Genomic DNA, 15,969 nt, shown 5'->3' on the forward strand with positions numbered 1-15,969 from the left:
CTCGAGACAGACCATCCATTAGCTTTTGTCCCACCACTTCTTTATACATTCCCGATTAGACTGTTCGCACCCCGTTTAACGTCGTCGTTGTAATTTCGACCATCTCTTTTCATTGCCGTTTCCACATTTTCGCCTGGCGTCCGAAAACTGGACAAGCTTAAATTTGAGCTGCCAACCTCACCAATCTAACGCCACACCTTTCGTCATGTGGACAACTGAGCCAAAAAGCACAGAATGAATCAATTGACAAGATTGATTCATCAGAAAGACATATATAAAGGGTACATGTGTTGTAACGTGAGCAAAGCCTTACAACCAGAGAGCAGACGACACGGACGTCTGTATGAGTTCGGGGAAAGGGTCTTCGGCTCCAGTCTCTTTTGTTCTGAATACGCAAGTGACCGTCACTGGTCCGCGGAGCTGCGGACAAGAGTGGATCAACATGTCTTCGTCGCGACAAAACGCGAAGAACCTTCTGGGATTTATTCCTTCAACGCGAAGGAGTTTTTCAATGCTGGCCTCGCTCAACGCAGCGAGAAACTCCCAGGCACCGATCAGGGTGTCCTGCTTCTCTCGCGCGTCTGCAATATCGATACGACGCGCTCGAAATTTTCCAAAGAGATGGCAGAGGCGGGGAAGCGAGTGCGCGCCGACATCGACCGCGGACACTTCAACCTCGGCGGCGGCAGGAACGCACGTATCTTCGGTGCCTTCGGGACCAAGCGTGCGCACGACAAGAGTGGGTGGAACTCAGATCTCGTAGGCTTGACACGACATTTGTTCCGAGGCTCTTCGAGCTTGAAAGCCCGATTCTGTTGCCGAAAGGTTGCATGATCGCTTCCCCGCCTCTGCCATCTCTTCTGAGAACTTCGAGCGCGTCGTATCAAAATCACAAACGGGCGAGCGAGGCATGAGGCTCTGATCGGTGTCTGAGACTTTCTCGCTGCGTTGAGCGAGGCCAACGTTGAAAGACTCCTCCGGAGTGAAGGTGCAGATCTGAAAAGGTTCTCTCGTTCTGTCGTGGCGAAGACATGAGTGCTTGCCTGAGGCGGCTGTTGATAACGAGAGGAACGCACTTCAAGTTTCGCGGTCGAGCCCCCATCTGTAGCGTCTTCGTTTCGGTCCATTCCTTGTCGGAGCGGAGGAAGGATGTGGAAGCCGCAAGCGAGAAAGCCGATGAAGAAGTGGAATGACATCGTAGGCGCGAGCTGGACATAGAGGGCGCTCTGCATATCGAGCGGAATGATCTCCGGGAACGTGATCTGCCACCCTGCCATAGAAATCCTTGCGCTGCAGGTTGATGCGAAGGGATATCCCGGGGGGTGAGGAGGAGAAGGTGCGAGAGTCAGGAGGAGCGGACAGACCGCCAAGAGAGAGCAAGAATGAGAGAGAAAGACAGAGAGGACTCATGAGTATCAATAGTTTGACACCGCCATATGAGCCATGGTGGCGGTTCAAGGGCAGTGAAGAGAAGGGAAGCAAGAGCAGAATCGCCATCTGTCAGCCCTCTCATCATCCCCTTGCTCCTGTTTGTCCGCCGCCGAGTTACGGAGAGACAGGAGCGAACGTTCTCGAACGAGAGGTTCGTGCGAATGACGCTAGTGACGTTCCTGGCTCCCTTAGCTTCTTCCCCTCATCCAGCCTCGAGTTGACCACTCGCTCGTGTACTCTTGACGTCGATAACAGTCTACGGTCTAGCTGACAATCCCTGAACTTGTCGCGAATCGATACGATGCCTGCGAAGATTTGAGAAGGACGAACGTATTCCTGGATTTCGTCCCCGCCTGCAGCTGTCGCGAACGTGAACTCGTATCCACTTGCTGAGCCTAAGCCTCCCCCTTCAGGCGTGAAGAACTATCTCCCGAACGTACTTCATTACGATCAATTTCACCAGGCTTGTTTTGTTGAGGTGGTCCGTAAGTGGTACGAGTCACTTACATTCTAACGTAATCAACGATGCTCACCGAGCTCCATTCCTAGTGACATCGGCGCCAGCGATCCCGGCTACTCATTGTTCGGACTGACTCCCAGACCGATTCTGCGTAGCTATAGGGACGTGCGCCAGCTGTATTTGATCGAGAAGTCATTGCCGCTCAGGATAGATAATGTCTATTGCGCTGCCATGACGTTTGCTTCTTCAGCCAGCTCTATAGAAATCGCATATATACGATAACTCTTGCAGCCATGGGACGCTCGAATCTCCGAGGAATTCCGAGCACAACTAACAGGTTACCGAGATGCAATTCTCCGAGCCTTGATCGCTGCACCGAGAAGATGCCTTTGCCGTTGAAAAGATTCTCAGCAGAGAAGCGGGAAATACAAGATATGTGCATGCCCGAAACGCAGTCGCCGCGGTTGAACGAATGTCGTTCGCGAAGCGCCGTTTACAGCACCGTCCACAGCGTTCACGACCAGCGTCTGCCTCACCCGCTTCAGATCAACCATCAGTATGCTGAAAGCCAAAGCGAAAGCTGCCGCGACCGCGGCCGCGCAACGACGCAAAGGTCAGTCCTCCCACACGATTCTCCGTCATCTGCCGTGCCATCTGATGACACGAACTTGTATTGCCTGTCATACCTATGAACGAACCTCTTCCTATCCTCCCCTCCCTGCGATCCTGCCTGCAAACTCGCCTCAACTCATCAATTCGTGAACCTTGATCTCGTAGCCGCCGCTGCCGCCGCCATTGCTCAACAAGAGGCCGCTGCACAACAGGCGCAGGCGCAAGCTGCTGGAGTCGGAATGAGCATGACTAGGAGCGGCCGGGGAATCAGACCCAACTTGACCCGTGAGTAGCCTATTCTCACAACAGCCTCTCCTGTTCCGGATACGTTCCCGCGTTCAAATCCATGACAATTCTAAGACTCACAATGCATCATGATGTTGCAGAATACTGGGCGGATTCTGCAGCGAGCATCCTTGCACCTGGGGGATCAATTCAACGGATAGGATACGATCAGGCTGCGTTCGAAGAGGCGTTCCGGGTTGTCGTTCTAGGCGAGGAACCGACACCAGTAGCAGAAGGTCAAGAAGCTCCGTCGAGAGTTGGCATTATCGAAAAGAAGAAGCCAGAATCGGACCAGGAGACCGTGGAGGGCGGGGCTGCGCCCGCCACGAACGGAGAAAGCGGATTCAAGCTGGACAAGGAGGACCTGAATTACATTGTGAGTCCTTCTGGCCAGTTATCATTTCCAGCAAGTACGCGAAATAACGATCTTTTCGCCTTCGCCAGACATCGAATCTCGATGTTCCGCGGGATGTGGCTGCTAGGGTGCTCAGAGCCCACAAGGGGGACGTCGTCGCAACTCTGGGCGAACTGACAGCTCCCGTACCCGAAGCTCTCGCTTGAGTCCCCGTGGACTGATACCTCCGCAATGCAACAAATGTAGTCTCGCTTATGACGGGTTCCAAACTGGCGCACGAGAGCCCGGCAATCTCTCTGTTGCTCACCAGGTGCCATTCTCATGTGGTTACGGGCACCAATCGCGGTACCGATTGGTTATTTACATTTTGCTACGATCTATTCACCTCTACAGGCATGGCCGCTTCTACATGATCTGACGACAAAGGGGACAACTCGATCCGTGACTCGTTTGGAACCACTGCAGTGGCGAAAATATCAGCTTCACGTTTCTGGAACGAGTCATGTCCGCAATTCTCACCTTGTAGAGACATCCCGCGTGGAACTTGTTGTCACATGTCTTGCACGACTTGGACGGCAGGGAACGGTCGACTGTCGATACTGTCGAGTAGCAGATTGCACAGCTCTCGACACCCTCGAAGTGAAGCGTCACGTTGCGCTTGAAGAGAACCAAAGCATCGGCAATCGCGGCAGACTGCAAATTGGGAGGCGTTCAGGGCGGAAAGGTCAAGATATGCGCGTGCGGAGAAATCGTTACACACCTGAGTCGAGATGACCTGCTGCATCGCGAGCAACCATGCTCGCCATTGCTTGTCTGTCACGCCAACCTTGCGAACATCCTTGACCTCGACTCCGATGAGCGGGAACTCGCTCGGCACCTTGATACCAATCTCCATACTCTCTTCGTCGACCACAAAGACGCATTTGACCTCGTTTGCGCCCGCCGCAACTTTGACGGTGAAATCATCGTTGTCGCGCAATTGCTTGCCCGTCTCGGATGACGGATCCCGCAATGAAAACAGCTCGGAGGCGATCAGAAGAGGCGAGAAGTTGCGAGAGGTGAAGGACTGAATGGTGCGCGAAAGCTGAAGGTTCTGCAGAGAGGCCCAGTATGCTCGAATAAGCGAAGGTATAGCCTGCAGTGAGCGATAGTAGACGTGAGCGGCGAAGACTGGCAGTGTGAGCTCGTCCAGAGTATCGACGACTGTTTTTCGTAAAGCAAAGCGTCAGCATACAGTCCTAGAGAGATCGGACAAGACACTCATACCTTCGAGGTGGAAGTCATCAACCGACCATGGCGATAATTCTGTCGGTCGCGACCTGTCACTCAGGTTCAAGAGGCTGAAGAGCGAGGGAAGGAGCGACGCGGCGACGAGGTCGTGATTGCGGATTTGCTCTAGATACGCGGAGCGAAGCCGAGGAGACTGGAAATTGTGGCGTTTTCAGCATCTCTGTTTAAGACGATATTTGTGACAACGGAATGCAACTCACGGCAGGCCCGAAAAAGGCAAACGTGGTGAGCCACGAGAGTAGGTAAGCGGAAGCCTGCAGTATTGAGTGGTCAGTTTAAGCGCAGCTGAAGCGAGTGACGGCGGTCATCACCCTGAAAGGATCTTCCAGTTCGTCGACGTCAAGTTTAACCTCGAGAAGCTTGACGAGCGACGATGGCAGTTCAATCTCGATCTTCTCTTCCGCATCGAGCTCCACTTCCACTACGAGATCTTCCACATGTTTCTGGACGACGCGCTGGAGCAGATTGAAAGAAGAGATCTGCACAGCGAGCGATGGATCCTGAAGGAGGCGGAGAAGCTGCTCGAACGATTTATCCATAGTGAGGAGTCTCGGCGGGAGGTCTCGGATGAGTCGGGACATCGTGGCGACAACGGCAGCGCGGGGGTCGTTCCGATCCTGGGAGACTATCATCGGCAAGGACGTCGTCAGCCAGACACTCATAGGTCGATAAACGAGATCCATGCTGACCAGGGCGCGAAACAAAGAGCTTCAGGACGAGCTCGAGGCAGGACTCAACACGGCTCTTCGCAATTGACCGCAATTCCTTGTTCGAATTCGACAGCTCTTGCATCTGAGCAAGCAAAAGGCACGACTGGTGGATGGCAGGTAGCGCGCTCGGCTCCTCCCATTCGGCACCCTGCCCAGAATAATCGCAATTCGACGCTTGTCAGAGCCAAGTCAGGTGACTGCGAGAGATAAGAAACGCAACTTACATCGAGATTCGATTCGATAAGGTCGAAGACGAGGTCCCAGTGACTGCCGCTCAAGTCTTGGATAATTGCGACGAGGTGACTGAGCAGCTCGATGACCGCAGCATTCGCTTCTTCCGGCACCCCGTCGTCGCTGCCAACCCATCTCTGTATCGCTTGAATGAGGAACATTGTCCGTTGCTGAGGGAGGAAGATGATGGGTGCGTCGGATGGAGGTGCCGTAGCTAGGAGAAGCTGCAGCAGAGGCAGTCCTGTTGTATCGAGTTTTGATGCTGGCACGCCGGCGAGAGAAGCCGCTAGCTCATTTTGGTATCGTTCGAATCGAGGCGTTTCGAGCAGGACAGGCTTGATCGCCAGCAAAATGGCGCGAGCCAAACCCGGAGCTACTCAATGGGACATATCGATGAGCAATTTGATGGGCTCAAGAATCTTTGGTCGAGAACCACTCACCAGAGGTCAAATTCTGAGCAAAGGCTAGCCATCGCTCCGCATCTTGCGGTCCCGCCTCCGAGTAGCGCAAAGCAGAACTGAGCACTGTCGAGACCGCTCGCTGCGCATAGAATGCTTTCGCGTCGGTGCCTCGCGCTTCCCTCGCGAGTCCATCGAGTACTCGTAGAAGCTGATCGTCTGTTGTTGTCACCTCCTTCGACCTGAGATGAGTCACGGCTTTTGCGTGCCATCCGTCGGCCAGGGCATTTGATGCGAGACTCAGGAAGTAGGAACTCGCGCCTTCGCTCGCGCCTAACAAACGCTCGAGGATCTCCTGAGGGATCGCTCGACCGAACATACCCGTCGAGTATGCCGATAGTGCCAATTCATCTCGAGCGCAATTGGACAGCAGGAGAAGGTGTGGGACAACCCAGAGGGACTTGCGTGCAAGCGCGTGATCGCGCGAGGCAACGTCGAGGAAGGCGAGGAGCGCACGAGGGTAGGCGGTCAGGTATGCGGAGTCGACTCTCGAAGGTGCTGGCCGCGCGGCGGCAGCTGATAGGGTGACGAGCGGGACAACGACAGAGAGCTCGGGAGTCGGATCGGATAGCGCCATCTTCTTGTAAAGCTCGTGTAGATCCGTTTCGTTCGCCAAAATATCGTCCAATGTAAACCGTTGCGAATGAGAATCTTGTAGCAGAATAGAAGCTGCCTGCACAGTCTCAATCGCCGAGGGCCTCGCATCGACATCAACGATCTGCGCCTTGAGGGAGGCGATCACTGTCTCGACAACTGTGTCGTTCCCGTGTCGAGCGATTTCCTGCCAAGCTTGCTGGGCCGCTGCGACAGCTTCGCCAGGAATCGAAGTTTCGATGCGAGAGAGCGGGAGAATATAGGCAACCCGGAAGAGACCGATCACGGCCCGCTCAGATGAACCAAGCTGCTTGGGACCATTCGCCGAGTGAGCGAAATGGGCAAGCAGGGCTGTTGCCGGCACAAGTGGCGAAAGTGCTGCGGAAGTTGGCAGTGCGGCGGACGATGCAAGCGCAGGCGAGGCGATCTTCTCCAGAGTGTCGACCGCGAGATCGCAGAGGCGACTCGGGACAGCCTGTTCGACGAAGGGTGCCGGTTCGAGCATGATTTTCCTCAGAGTCTCGAGCTCATCTTGCGAACCTGCCCCCGACAGTACCTTCTGCGCGATCTTGAGAACCTCGGTGTCGAGATCGGCGCTTGGCAATTGCTTGGAGATATTGGCAAGCTTGACGGCGTCGATCAGGCGCAGAAGCACGATGGGAGTCGGGGACGTTGCGAAGAGCGAGTGCCAGATGGACGAACGGGACGAAGGTGAAGTCGACGCGATGTGCGAGATGAGAAGGGAGAGACTCGCAGCCGAGGTGGGCATGTAGGCAGGAAGAAGTTGAAGGCACAGATCATCCAGCTGTTCCTGAACTTCCTGCTCGTCCTTGATAAGGTCTTTGGCCGAGGCAAGGAACCCAAGCATGTCCTCTCTTCCCTCGTCCTGTCCCTGCCGAATCGCCGTGATCGCGTGTAGAACTTGCCTTTTGATGAGTGATCGACCGTTCTGAGCAACGTCCTGCGACGGAGACCTCAACAGCGCACGGAAAGCCATCACGAGCGCCGATAGGGATTTTGCGTCTGGTACTTCGCCAGCGAAGATCCTGCTCGCGTCCTCCTCAATACTGATCCAAGCTGCCTCGTACGGCTTCCTGTCCTCCCTCGCTGCGAGCCGCGTGAACAGCTTTTCGAATTCTTCCGCAGTGCGTCTCGAAGCGAGTCCCCTCGTGCTGGCTTCTTCGCCTAGATTCAAGAATGCTCTCCAAGTGCGTCCAACCCACTCCGTACATAGGGCGACTGAAAGCTGGTCTTCCTGGACTTTTGAGGTTTCGAACACGAGGCATTCGAGCAGCGCTCCGAGCCACGCTTCGCTCGCCTGAACACCGCCGATCGTGACGGCTCGAGAGGCGTAGGCGGCGTAGAAGTTTTCAAACAGTAGGCCGAGAGCTTGCGATGCGCTGGAACCGGTCACAGGCAGGATCGATGCTGGAATCGTTGAGAGCAGCAGCAAGATTGTCGGGTACAGCGCGGTAGGATGAGACGAGCAAGCGAGAGATAGATGAGCGAGAAGCCGGTGAAGGGTGGGGGACGGGACGAATGCAGATTGCGCCGAAATCTCCTCCTCCTCTTCTTCGTCTCCGTCGATTGAGCCGCCGTCAATGCTCGCTGGCGCTTCGAGCGCGTTATCGGCTAGAGTCCAGGCTTGCGGATATCCTGTAAAAGTCACGGGGTCAGCGAGAACGTTGTGCTTGCAAAGAGGATCGTTCCACGAACTCCTCAAAAATCCGATAATCCCTGGCCACCCTTCCTCTTCCGTCCAACAATTGTCGAGTACGAGACAGCTAATCACGCGCAATCGCTCGTCGCTTTGCTCGTCCGCTGTCTCATCGGCGTCCTCCTCTGCGTCGGTACGCTCATTGCCCGTGACGATCAGCAAGTCTTCCTGCCTGGAAGCGATCGCTCCCAGCAACTCGTACAACGCCCTGCGCACCATCTTGGGCTGTTCTCGTTCGCCCGTCTTCTCCTGGTCCCTCACGGTGAGCATCTCCCAGAGCTCCTCGCTCAGGAGAGTCTCGATAGTCCCCTCCTCCAGAGGCAGCGGCGTGGGCAATTTCTGCAACAAGTACACGAGAGCTGAGATGGCGGAAGTTCGCAGAAAAGCGGGATCTTCAGGAGTGTCGGACCCCGAGGTGTCGCTCTGAGGTGAACCGAGAACGAGGGAGAACGCGAATTGGGTGATTGCCTCTGCTTGTTCGACGAGGTTGATTCCTTCGGCGTCGCTGCCTTCACTGGCCTCGGTCGCTGGAGATAGTACGCTTTCCCACGTGCGATAGGCTTGATTTCGAACCGTGCGGTCGCTGTCGAATGCTGAAACGCACCACGCACCGACATAGTTTGGCTGGTCTGTCCACTGGGACGAGAGCAATGCGCTGCGGGTGTATCTGAGTAATGGCGTCGATGCCGACGATAAGAGCGCGTGGAGAGAGTGTACAGCAAGACGTAGTCGACGCGAAGGATGCAGCGCAAGTCGCGGGAAGTGGTGCGCCTGAGCAATTTCGAAGGTTCCTTTTGCGATCAGCTCCCAAATGATGAAACGCTGGAGCTATATAGCTATGCTTACCCAAACTGCGATGCACTCGAGCAGCTCCTCCTCTTTGAGTTCTCGTTCCCAGTCTTCTCCCTCTTGCTCTCGCTCTCGCCTCAATACTTCCTGAACGGCACTCTCGAAAGCATCGACTCCCTTGCCTATGGTCGCTTCGTCCTTCTTGGCGAGCCGCCGCAGAACGACGACAAGTTCGGGATCGATCTGCTTGCCGCGAGAGATGAGGTAGACGTCTACTGGATCGGGTGCGCCTTTCGGCGGGGGAGGCGGCGGCACATAAGACTTGATCTTTGGTGCGAACCTGTCCTTCTTCTGCTTCTTCTGGCCGCGTTGCGCCTTCTGCGGCGTGTGGGAAGGGTTCAACTCTTCCTCCGTCGCACCCTTCTTTTTCGCTTGCTTGGCTGCCTGCTTCTTGCGGGTGGCGGAAGATGCAGACGACTTGGACTTGGCCATGTCTGATGCCTGAGCCGGAGTCGTGTGAGATGAGCGAAGAGACTTTTGACATCATCGATCGTCTTCGCGTAGACTTCGTCTCACTTCGAGGCATCCAGCATAAACTTGATAGGCAATCCTGGAGCGTTCTCAGCTAATCAAACGGACTTTGAGATTCTGACCAAAATTTAGGAAGACAGTCGCCGGAGATATCGGAGTCCGGACACCTTGTAACAGGCCATTTGGCCGTCCTCTATAACTGCGCACACTTCGGCACAGAGGCGGCAATATGGACTAGACCGTCGTATATGACCACTGACCGTGCAAGCTTGCCAATGATCGAGTGCGACGTCGGTACCAGGCACCTGCTGGATTCAGCAAAGTCTTGATGTTTCTCGTGTCATAGGTCGTATAGAAGCGCATCCAGTTTGGATCGTGCTTGATTGACACTACGTTGAAGAATTGCAGAAGTTGCGAGCAGTCCTTGAGCGCTTGAGCCGTGCACTGAGCCGTTTGTCTAAGCGCTGTATGGCTAGTTGTGGTTCTGGGCGCAGTATGACCAGCAGTATCTCTTCTTGGCCCTTCTGCCCACGAGCTCAGCTCCAGACCTCTGCAGTGATAGCGGCTCGCACGTGAGGCGACAAGCGACCCCCCTAAACTTCACTTGAGAAGGTACGAAGAAAGCGCTTTGTCCCCAGCCAGTCTTCGGGCGCTCCTGCCGCTTCGTTAGACGCATCTCTCAAGACTGAATCAAGCTAGGAAAAGAGGCAGGCGTACATATCCTAGCTGAAAGCTCAAGCTGCGGAAGATCTCGAATCGATGTATGACGACATGAGTTCCCGAAGTTTGCGGTCGATCTCGCTCTGCCGTGGCCCGTTGCTAAACGGCTCTCTTTCCATCCTCCATACCTTTCACTCGAAAATCAATATGCGTCCTTCGCCTCAATCTGTACGTATCCCGCCTTGGAGTTCTTGCATGGCGATCGCGGCTAAAATCCCCCACTTCTTGTTGCCCAGATGATCAACTCCTCGGCGCGCCGCTTCGCTGCGCCCACCGGACGCCCTGTCCCTGCCGCTCACCCCTTGAAAGCTGGCAGCGCGCCTGGCTACGGACAAGGCGGTTATCAAGCTCCTGGACCTCAAAAGTCCGGAGGAAGCAAACTCCCGTGCGTCATCACTCCGTCTTGTTTCCCTTCATCTTCTTTGCTCTCCTCAGAGAGAGCCAAAGCGAGTCCTGTCAATTCGAAAGCTGACGCTCGCCTCGACAGGCTTATCGCTCTCCTTGTCGCTCTCGGAGGGGCCGGTGCTTACTACGCAACTCTCGATGACCCCAAAGCCGCTGCTGCCAACGATGCCCGCAAGCTCGAGCGCGGAGTCAAGAACGAGATTGACGAGTTCCGCGCCGGACCTCGCACGTCGTCCGCTCCTCTCGTCGACGCTTCCGCGAGTCGCCGCGAGCTCGAGCGCGCCAAGGATGCTGCTACTCCCTCGCGCTCGTGGTCGGACAGCCTCGGCCTCGGTAGCCGGAGCACCGCCGATGAGGCTGCCTCGAAGGTTCAGGGTGTCGTTGAGGATGTCAAGGATACCGCCGCGAGCTGGGGTCGATCGCTCAAGGGAGAGGTCAAGGACGCGTGGCATGGACACGGCGAAGGCGTCAAGAACGAGATCGTCCGCTGGAAGCAGGCTTTGTCTTCGCCCGATGGCAAGATGGGCGTTGAGCAAGTTGAAGAGTACCTCCGCTCGAAGGGCCATTACACCACCACGCTCGAGAGCTACCCTCTCTTTGATTTCTTCGGTACCGGATCTGGCTTGAGGAAGAGCCAAGCCGAGATCAGTCTCGGTCGCTACGAGCGAGAGGTGCGCTGTTGCGCTCGCTCCCATCGCGATTCCTACGGCATCACTGACAAGTCTTCCGGGAACAGGGCGAAAACTTCATCAACTCGGCTGTGAACCGCGCTTCTGCCCAGTACGAGTCGGCTAAGGGCTCGGTCAAGAACGCTGGCCGCGATGCCCAAAGTGCTGCCCATGATGCTAAGAACGAGGTGAGCCATCTTGGCGTATCTTGAATGGGATCTGCCGCTGACAGTCAAAGGTGTCGCAACAGACCAAGTCGTGGTTCTCGTGGGGCGAGAAGAAAACCGCTCGTGAATACGAGAATGCCAAGTCGGACGTCAAGGATACCGTGAGTTTTGCATTTGAATCGAAGACTTTTGTATTTACTGATTGGGTCTTCTTCTCGATTTACAGTACTACAGCGCGAAGGCTGACGCCAAGGACACTGTGCGCTGCTCTGCCTCGGTTTGTCAAACCTGATATCACGGCCAACGAAACTGACACGTCCTTCATCTCGAGTCTCTAGTACTACAATGCCAAGTCTGAGGCAAAGGATACCGTGAGCTTTGTTCTTGGCAGCGATTCCTGGCAAGCCCTTAACGACGATATTGCCCCTGCAGTACTACAATGTTAAGTCCGAAGCAAAGGACGCCGCCAACTCTGTGTCTCGCTCGTTCGAGAACGCTGCCGACGATGTTGACCGTACCACTCGCGACGCGGTCGGCAAGCTTGCCGCCCCTCTGCAACGAGGTGCTCAACGCGTCGAGGAGTCGGCGCAAGAAGCTGCCAACTCTGCTCGCTCGGCTTACTACGATGCTTCGAACGCTGCCGGTCGCGCACTCGACTCGGCCAAGGGTACCGCTGAGAACGTTGCCGACGATGCTTCGCGCGCGGCGAACCGAGCTGAAGCCAAGGTCAAGTCGGAAAGCAAGAGCTGGCTGAGCTGGTCGGAGCAGAAGGCCGAGGATGGCAAGAACACGGTCAAGGATGGCCTGCTCGCAGCTGAGCGAGGCGTTGAGAAGGGCGCGCAGGAGGCTCAATACCAAACCAAAAAACTGTAAAAGACTTTTCCGCCCTTCCGTTTATGACCACCTTTTATTCCAGTAGTACTTCTCATCCTGTAGGACATAATGCACACACAAGATCAGTAACTCTTCTAATTCCTCGTATTACGCGAAGTGTCCGGGACGAGCGAGTCGAGATCGAGCTTTCCCTCCCTGAGCGTCATCGCCTGTGTTGTAAACGATATTTGCCTGCATTTCTAGCCCCCTGCGGGTACAGTCACAGATGGCTTGAAGAGCTTCGACGGGAGGCGAAACTCTGACTGGCAACTCGTTCGAGCGAGTCACATGGGCATGGTCAAATCATAATAATCGAGAACGCGAAGTGCGCGCGCGCCGCGCCGCCGCGCAGTAATACGCGGAACCGTGACTTCACGGAGCTCCCGATCACCTTGAACCTCACTTCGGTTCTTGTCTATCAGCACCGACAACCTTATCAGCGTCCGCGTCTGCGTGCGTGTGGTCCCGAAGCTCATCCGCCCGATCCTGAATCCGGGGAACCTCCACTCGACGCTTGATCACTACTCTCTGCTTGACGTGATGCGGACCTCACGGTACGGCGCTCGTCCGCGGATCACTTATGAAACATAGCCCTGACCTCTTATCATGCCACAGGCGGCCACGGGTGGCCATGCTCGCTCTCGCTCTGCCCCTCCTCGTCTCAGCGCGACCCTCCTCTCGATCACTCTCGTTGTCCTCGACCCTTGTGGCTCTCATGGCGCAGTCAGACTCCAGTATGGCTCAGTCTGCTCCGGCGGGAGGTGCCGGAGGTCACACGAGCTCGTCTGCAGCGTGTGGATGGGCATCCCAATGTACAAAACAAGCGCCTTGCTGCTCAGAATTCGGCTACTGTTCGAGCGGTAAGACGCGATCTTGGCATCGATCGGAACGTGCTCTGGACTGACACGCTTCCGTCGACAGGATTGGCATGTTTAGCCGGGTGCAACCCTCAGGGTTCCTACGGGCAGGGTTTCTGCGCACCGACACCGATGTGCCAGTCGAACAACGTGAGTGCCTCTAGCGGCGCTTTCAGCGGAGTCAGCGGGACGAGCTGAGTGGTAGAGCGTGTCGGTCTCAGTACACCTTTGTCGATGACTCGCGCATCTTGATGAACGGCTCTGCATGGAACGGCGATGCGAGCAAATATGACTTTGTCGTGGATGTGCAAGACACGAGCAACGAACCGATCGTGCAGGACAACACGCTGCAGCTCGTTCTATCGCAAAAGGGTGGAGGGACCAAAGTTTCAACCACGCGGGACGTCCTGTATGGTACGATCCAGGCATCGGTCAAATCGGTCGGTCAGGCCGGTGTCGTGACAGCGTTCATCACCATGTCGGGAGTCAAGGACGAAATCGACTGGGAGTTTACGACCGCCAACACTTCCGAGGCTCAGAACAACTATTATTGGGAGGGCGACGTGAACAATTACGAGAACGGAGGAACTGCTATCGCCAAAAACCGTGACACGACTTTCCATGTATTGTAAATTTCCCCGTTCTTGTATTCGGATGCAGTCTGTCGAACCTGACAGCATCTCTGCTACAGCGGGATCAATTGGACTCCTGACCGACTCGACTGGACCATTGATGGGCGCACTGTCCGTACCCTTCTGAAGTCGAACACCGACAACGGACGATTCCCGCAAACGCCCTCGCGCGTTCAGTTCTCGGTCTGGCCTGCCGGTATCTCTTCTTCGCCTCAAGGTACCATAGACTGGTCCGGCGGCATGATCAATTGGTCAAACACGGGTTCGCAAGGATATTTCGCCGCCGAGGTGCAATGGCTCTCGATCCAATGCTACAACAATACCAACTTGCCCTTTGTTGCGAGTAACACAACGTCCTCGAAGCGTAGCCTCGACGAGGACGGATTGTGGGAGCGTAGTCTGTGGGAACGCGCCCCGGTTGCCTCGTCCTATATCTACGGTAGTGAGTCAGCTCCTTTCGGATGTCGTCCAATTCTGTCGTGCTAATTCTGTTCGCGTTACGCCTTGTCAAGCCAACGATAGCAACGGACAGATCGGAGTCATGGGCTCGAATGCTGGAACGATCATCAACTCTCCCTACTCAACCGGACAGAACATGCTCATCCAGAATGGCAACACAAAGGGAGTCACAGGAGGTAGCAACGGTAGTGGCTTGCTTGGAAATACGGCGGTCGGCAATTGGTGGAGCAAATTGGCGACAGCGGCAGTACGCGCTATGTTTCTCTCCTCATGGTTCCGGATCCGGGAGCTCATCACTGGCTCCTCTCCCACGTATTCACAGAAAGCAGGCATTATCATCGGCGCATGCGCAGTCGCACTGTTCATCTTTGTCGGATTCTGCACCTGCTTCGCACGTCGCAAGGATCGACGCAAAGAAGCGTTGCGCAAGGAGCAACAAGCACTGAACGACTCGATCCCTCTCGTCGACAAGAACACTACCCCAGCTGGAGCAGGAGGTCGACGAGCGAGACCTCTGGACAACAGGGGGAACGCCTCCGAGTCTCAAGTCAACCTCCCGCCGAGGTTCGAAAGGACCCACAGCGACTTTGATGCGGCTTCGGTCGCTTCGAAAGGCAGTTACTACTACGGAGGTCACTCGCCGGCTCCCGAAGTTCCTTCGATCCCGAGCAACTACAATTACCAGCAACCTCAGCTCAACTACCATTACCCTCAGTACTCTGCGCCTGTGGGTTATGGCGGCTACGCTTCTCCGCAGCAATATGGAGGCTACCCGCAGCCCCAACAGCAGTGGCCGTCAGGAGGGAATGCGCGCTACTAGTACATTTGCTATGCTAAAACGTCGTTTCCTAATTTATTCATTCACTTTGTGTGTATCACGTTTCCATGATCCCTTTCATGCCTGTATGTTCTTCAGCCTTCTCTTCTGCTGTAGGAAGTAGCGATTTCTCGAACCAATAGACACTCGTCCTTTTCGCCCGCTTTTCCTGAATTTTTTCTCTTCATGATCGATACTGTAGTCCCGCGACAGAAGCTGTTGCGATTTGATTTCTGCCTTGTTCAGTAGCGAGCCCGAAGACAGTAGAAGGTGTCTTCGAAATATCTCATCAGTTCGCCGGATCGCAATTCGCCAGCTCTCCACCTCGTTCCGCATCCGCCCTGATCAAAGCGATGGCGCCCGCCCAACTGGAGCTGTTCAAGTTCTCTCTCTGTCAGTCGCTACCCTGTCTTCGTTGGTCCATACAGGATTTCATCCCCTGACCCGATCTCACGAATCTGGCTCTCCTTCCAGATGTCTTCTTCCCAGTGTGTGCCATGTTGCACTATGGTGATCCAGACTGGTACGAGAAGTACGTCGGTCCCTTGCGAGCGAGTTACAGACAAGACAACACTCCTCAGGTGAGTTTAGAACCGCAAACCAACCTTGATCCCTTTTCCCTCCGAACTCTTCCTCCGAGATGGAGTAGCTGAACATTCTGTTTGTATCTCTGCCGGTACATTCTCTCAGATTGAACCTCCTCAAACTTCGACCGAGTTGAAAGACGAACTCGCGAGATTGAGAGCCGAGAGGCTCGCGAAGAAGCAGCAGCAACCGTTGCCCCCACCAGCTGGCGTCGATCTGCAAGACAAGAGGATTTGATATATCGTTGAGATTCCGGGAACGAGGAAAGGAAGCGATGGGAGCTCCTTTTACGTCCGAAAACTGTTGTATGAATCGTAGACCCA

The 15,969-nt window shown here is 55.3% G+C and overlaps 5 protein-coding genes across 5 annotated transcripts; 4 read left to right on the top strand and 1 right to left on the bottom strand.

The window, feature by feature from the left end:
• Window positions 1-2,449: 2,449 nt before the first annotated feature.
• Window positions 2,450-3,349, top strand: JCM15063_004908 (huntingtin-interacting protein K; the record flags this gene model as incomplete). Its single annotated transcript, XM_076681446.1, has 4 exons — window positions 2,450-2,504; window positions 2,669-2,788; window positions 2,890-3,164; window positions 3,233-3,349. The coding sequence occupies 4 exons, from the start codon at window positions 2,450-2,452 to the stop codon at window positions 3,347-3,349; spliced, it is 567 nt and encodes a 188-aa protein (XP_076531409.1).
• Window positions 3,350-3,548: 199 nt separating this feature from the next.
• On the bottom strand, window positions 3,549-9,424 carry RKR1 (ubiquitin-protein ligase RKR1; the record flags this gene model as incomplete). Its single annotated transcript, XM_076681447.1, has 11 exons — window positions 3,549-3,602; window positions 3,663-3,836; window positions 3,904-4,346; window positions 4,410-4,566; window positions 4,634-4,687; window positions 4,745-5,058; window positions 5,123-5,291; window positions 5,368-5,747; window positions 5,815-8,082; window positions 8,143-8,914; window positions 8,990-9,424. The coding sequence occupies 11 exons, from the start codon at window positions 9,422-9,424 to the stop codon at window positions 3,549-3,551; spliced, it is 5,220 nt and encodes a 1,739-aa protein (XP_076531410.1).
• Window positions 9,425-10,330: 906 nt separating this feature from the next.
• On the top strand, window positions 10,331-12,296 carry ZEO1 (Zeo1p; the record flags this gene model as incomplete). Its single annotated transcript, XM_076681448.1, has 8 exons — window positions 10,331-10,351; window positions 10,420-10,568; window positions 10,671-11,259; window positions 11,325-11,444; window positions 11,507-11,584; window positions 11,650-11,682; window positions 11,762-11,794; window positions 11,856-12,296. The coding sequence occupies 8 exons, from the start codon at window positions 10,331-10,333 to the stop codon at window positions 12,294-12,296; spliced, it is 1,464 nt and encodes a 487-aa protein (XP_076531411.1).
• Window positions 12,297-13,032: 736 nt separating this feature from the next.
• Window positions 13,033-15,064, top strand: JCM15063_004911 (uncharacterized protein; the record flags this gene model as incomplete). The annotated part of the gene is made up of 6 exons (XM_076681449.1): window positions 13,033-13,156; window positions 13,218-13,303; window positions 13,375-13,781; window positions 13,845-14,227; window positions 14,298-14,491; window positions 14,567-15,064. 6 exons carry the CDS (start codon window positions 13,033-13,035, stop codon window positions 15,062-15,064), a joined length of 1,692 nt encoding a protein of 563 aa, XP_076531412.1.
• Window positions 15,065-15,414: 350 nt separating this feature from the next.
• On the top strand, window positions 15,415-15,883 carry PET100 (Pet100p; the record flags this gene model as incomplete). Its single annotated transcript, XM_076681450.1, has 3 exons — window positions 15,415-15,454; window positions 15,536-15,642; window positions 15,752-15,883. 3 exons carry the CDS (start codon window positions 15,415-15,417, stop codon window positions 15,881-15,883), a joined length of 279 nt encoding a protein of 92 aa, XP_076531413.1.
• Window positions 15,884-15,969: the final 86 nt, after the last annotated feature.

This window comes from Sporobolomyces koalae, assembly GCF_050403365.1.
Source record: "Sporobolomyces koalae JCM15063 DNA, S_koalae_JCM15063T_v1_ctg71, whole genome shotgun sequence".
NCBI classification, from domain to species: Eukaryota; Fungi; Basidiomycota; class Microbotryomycetes; order Sporidiobolales; family Sporidiobolaceae; genus Sporobolomyces; species Sporobolomyces koalae.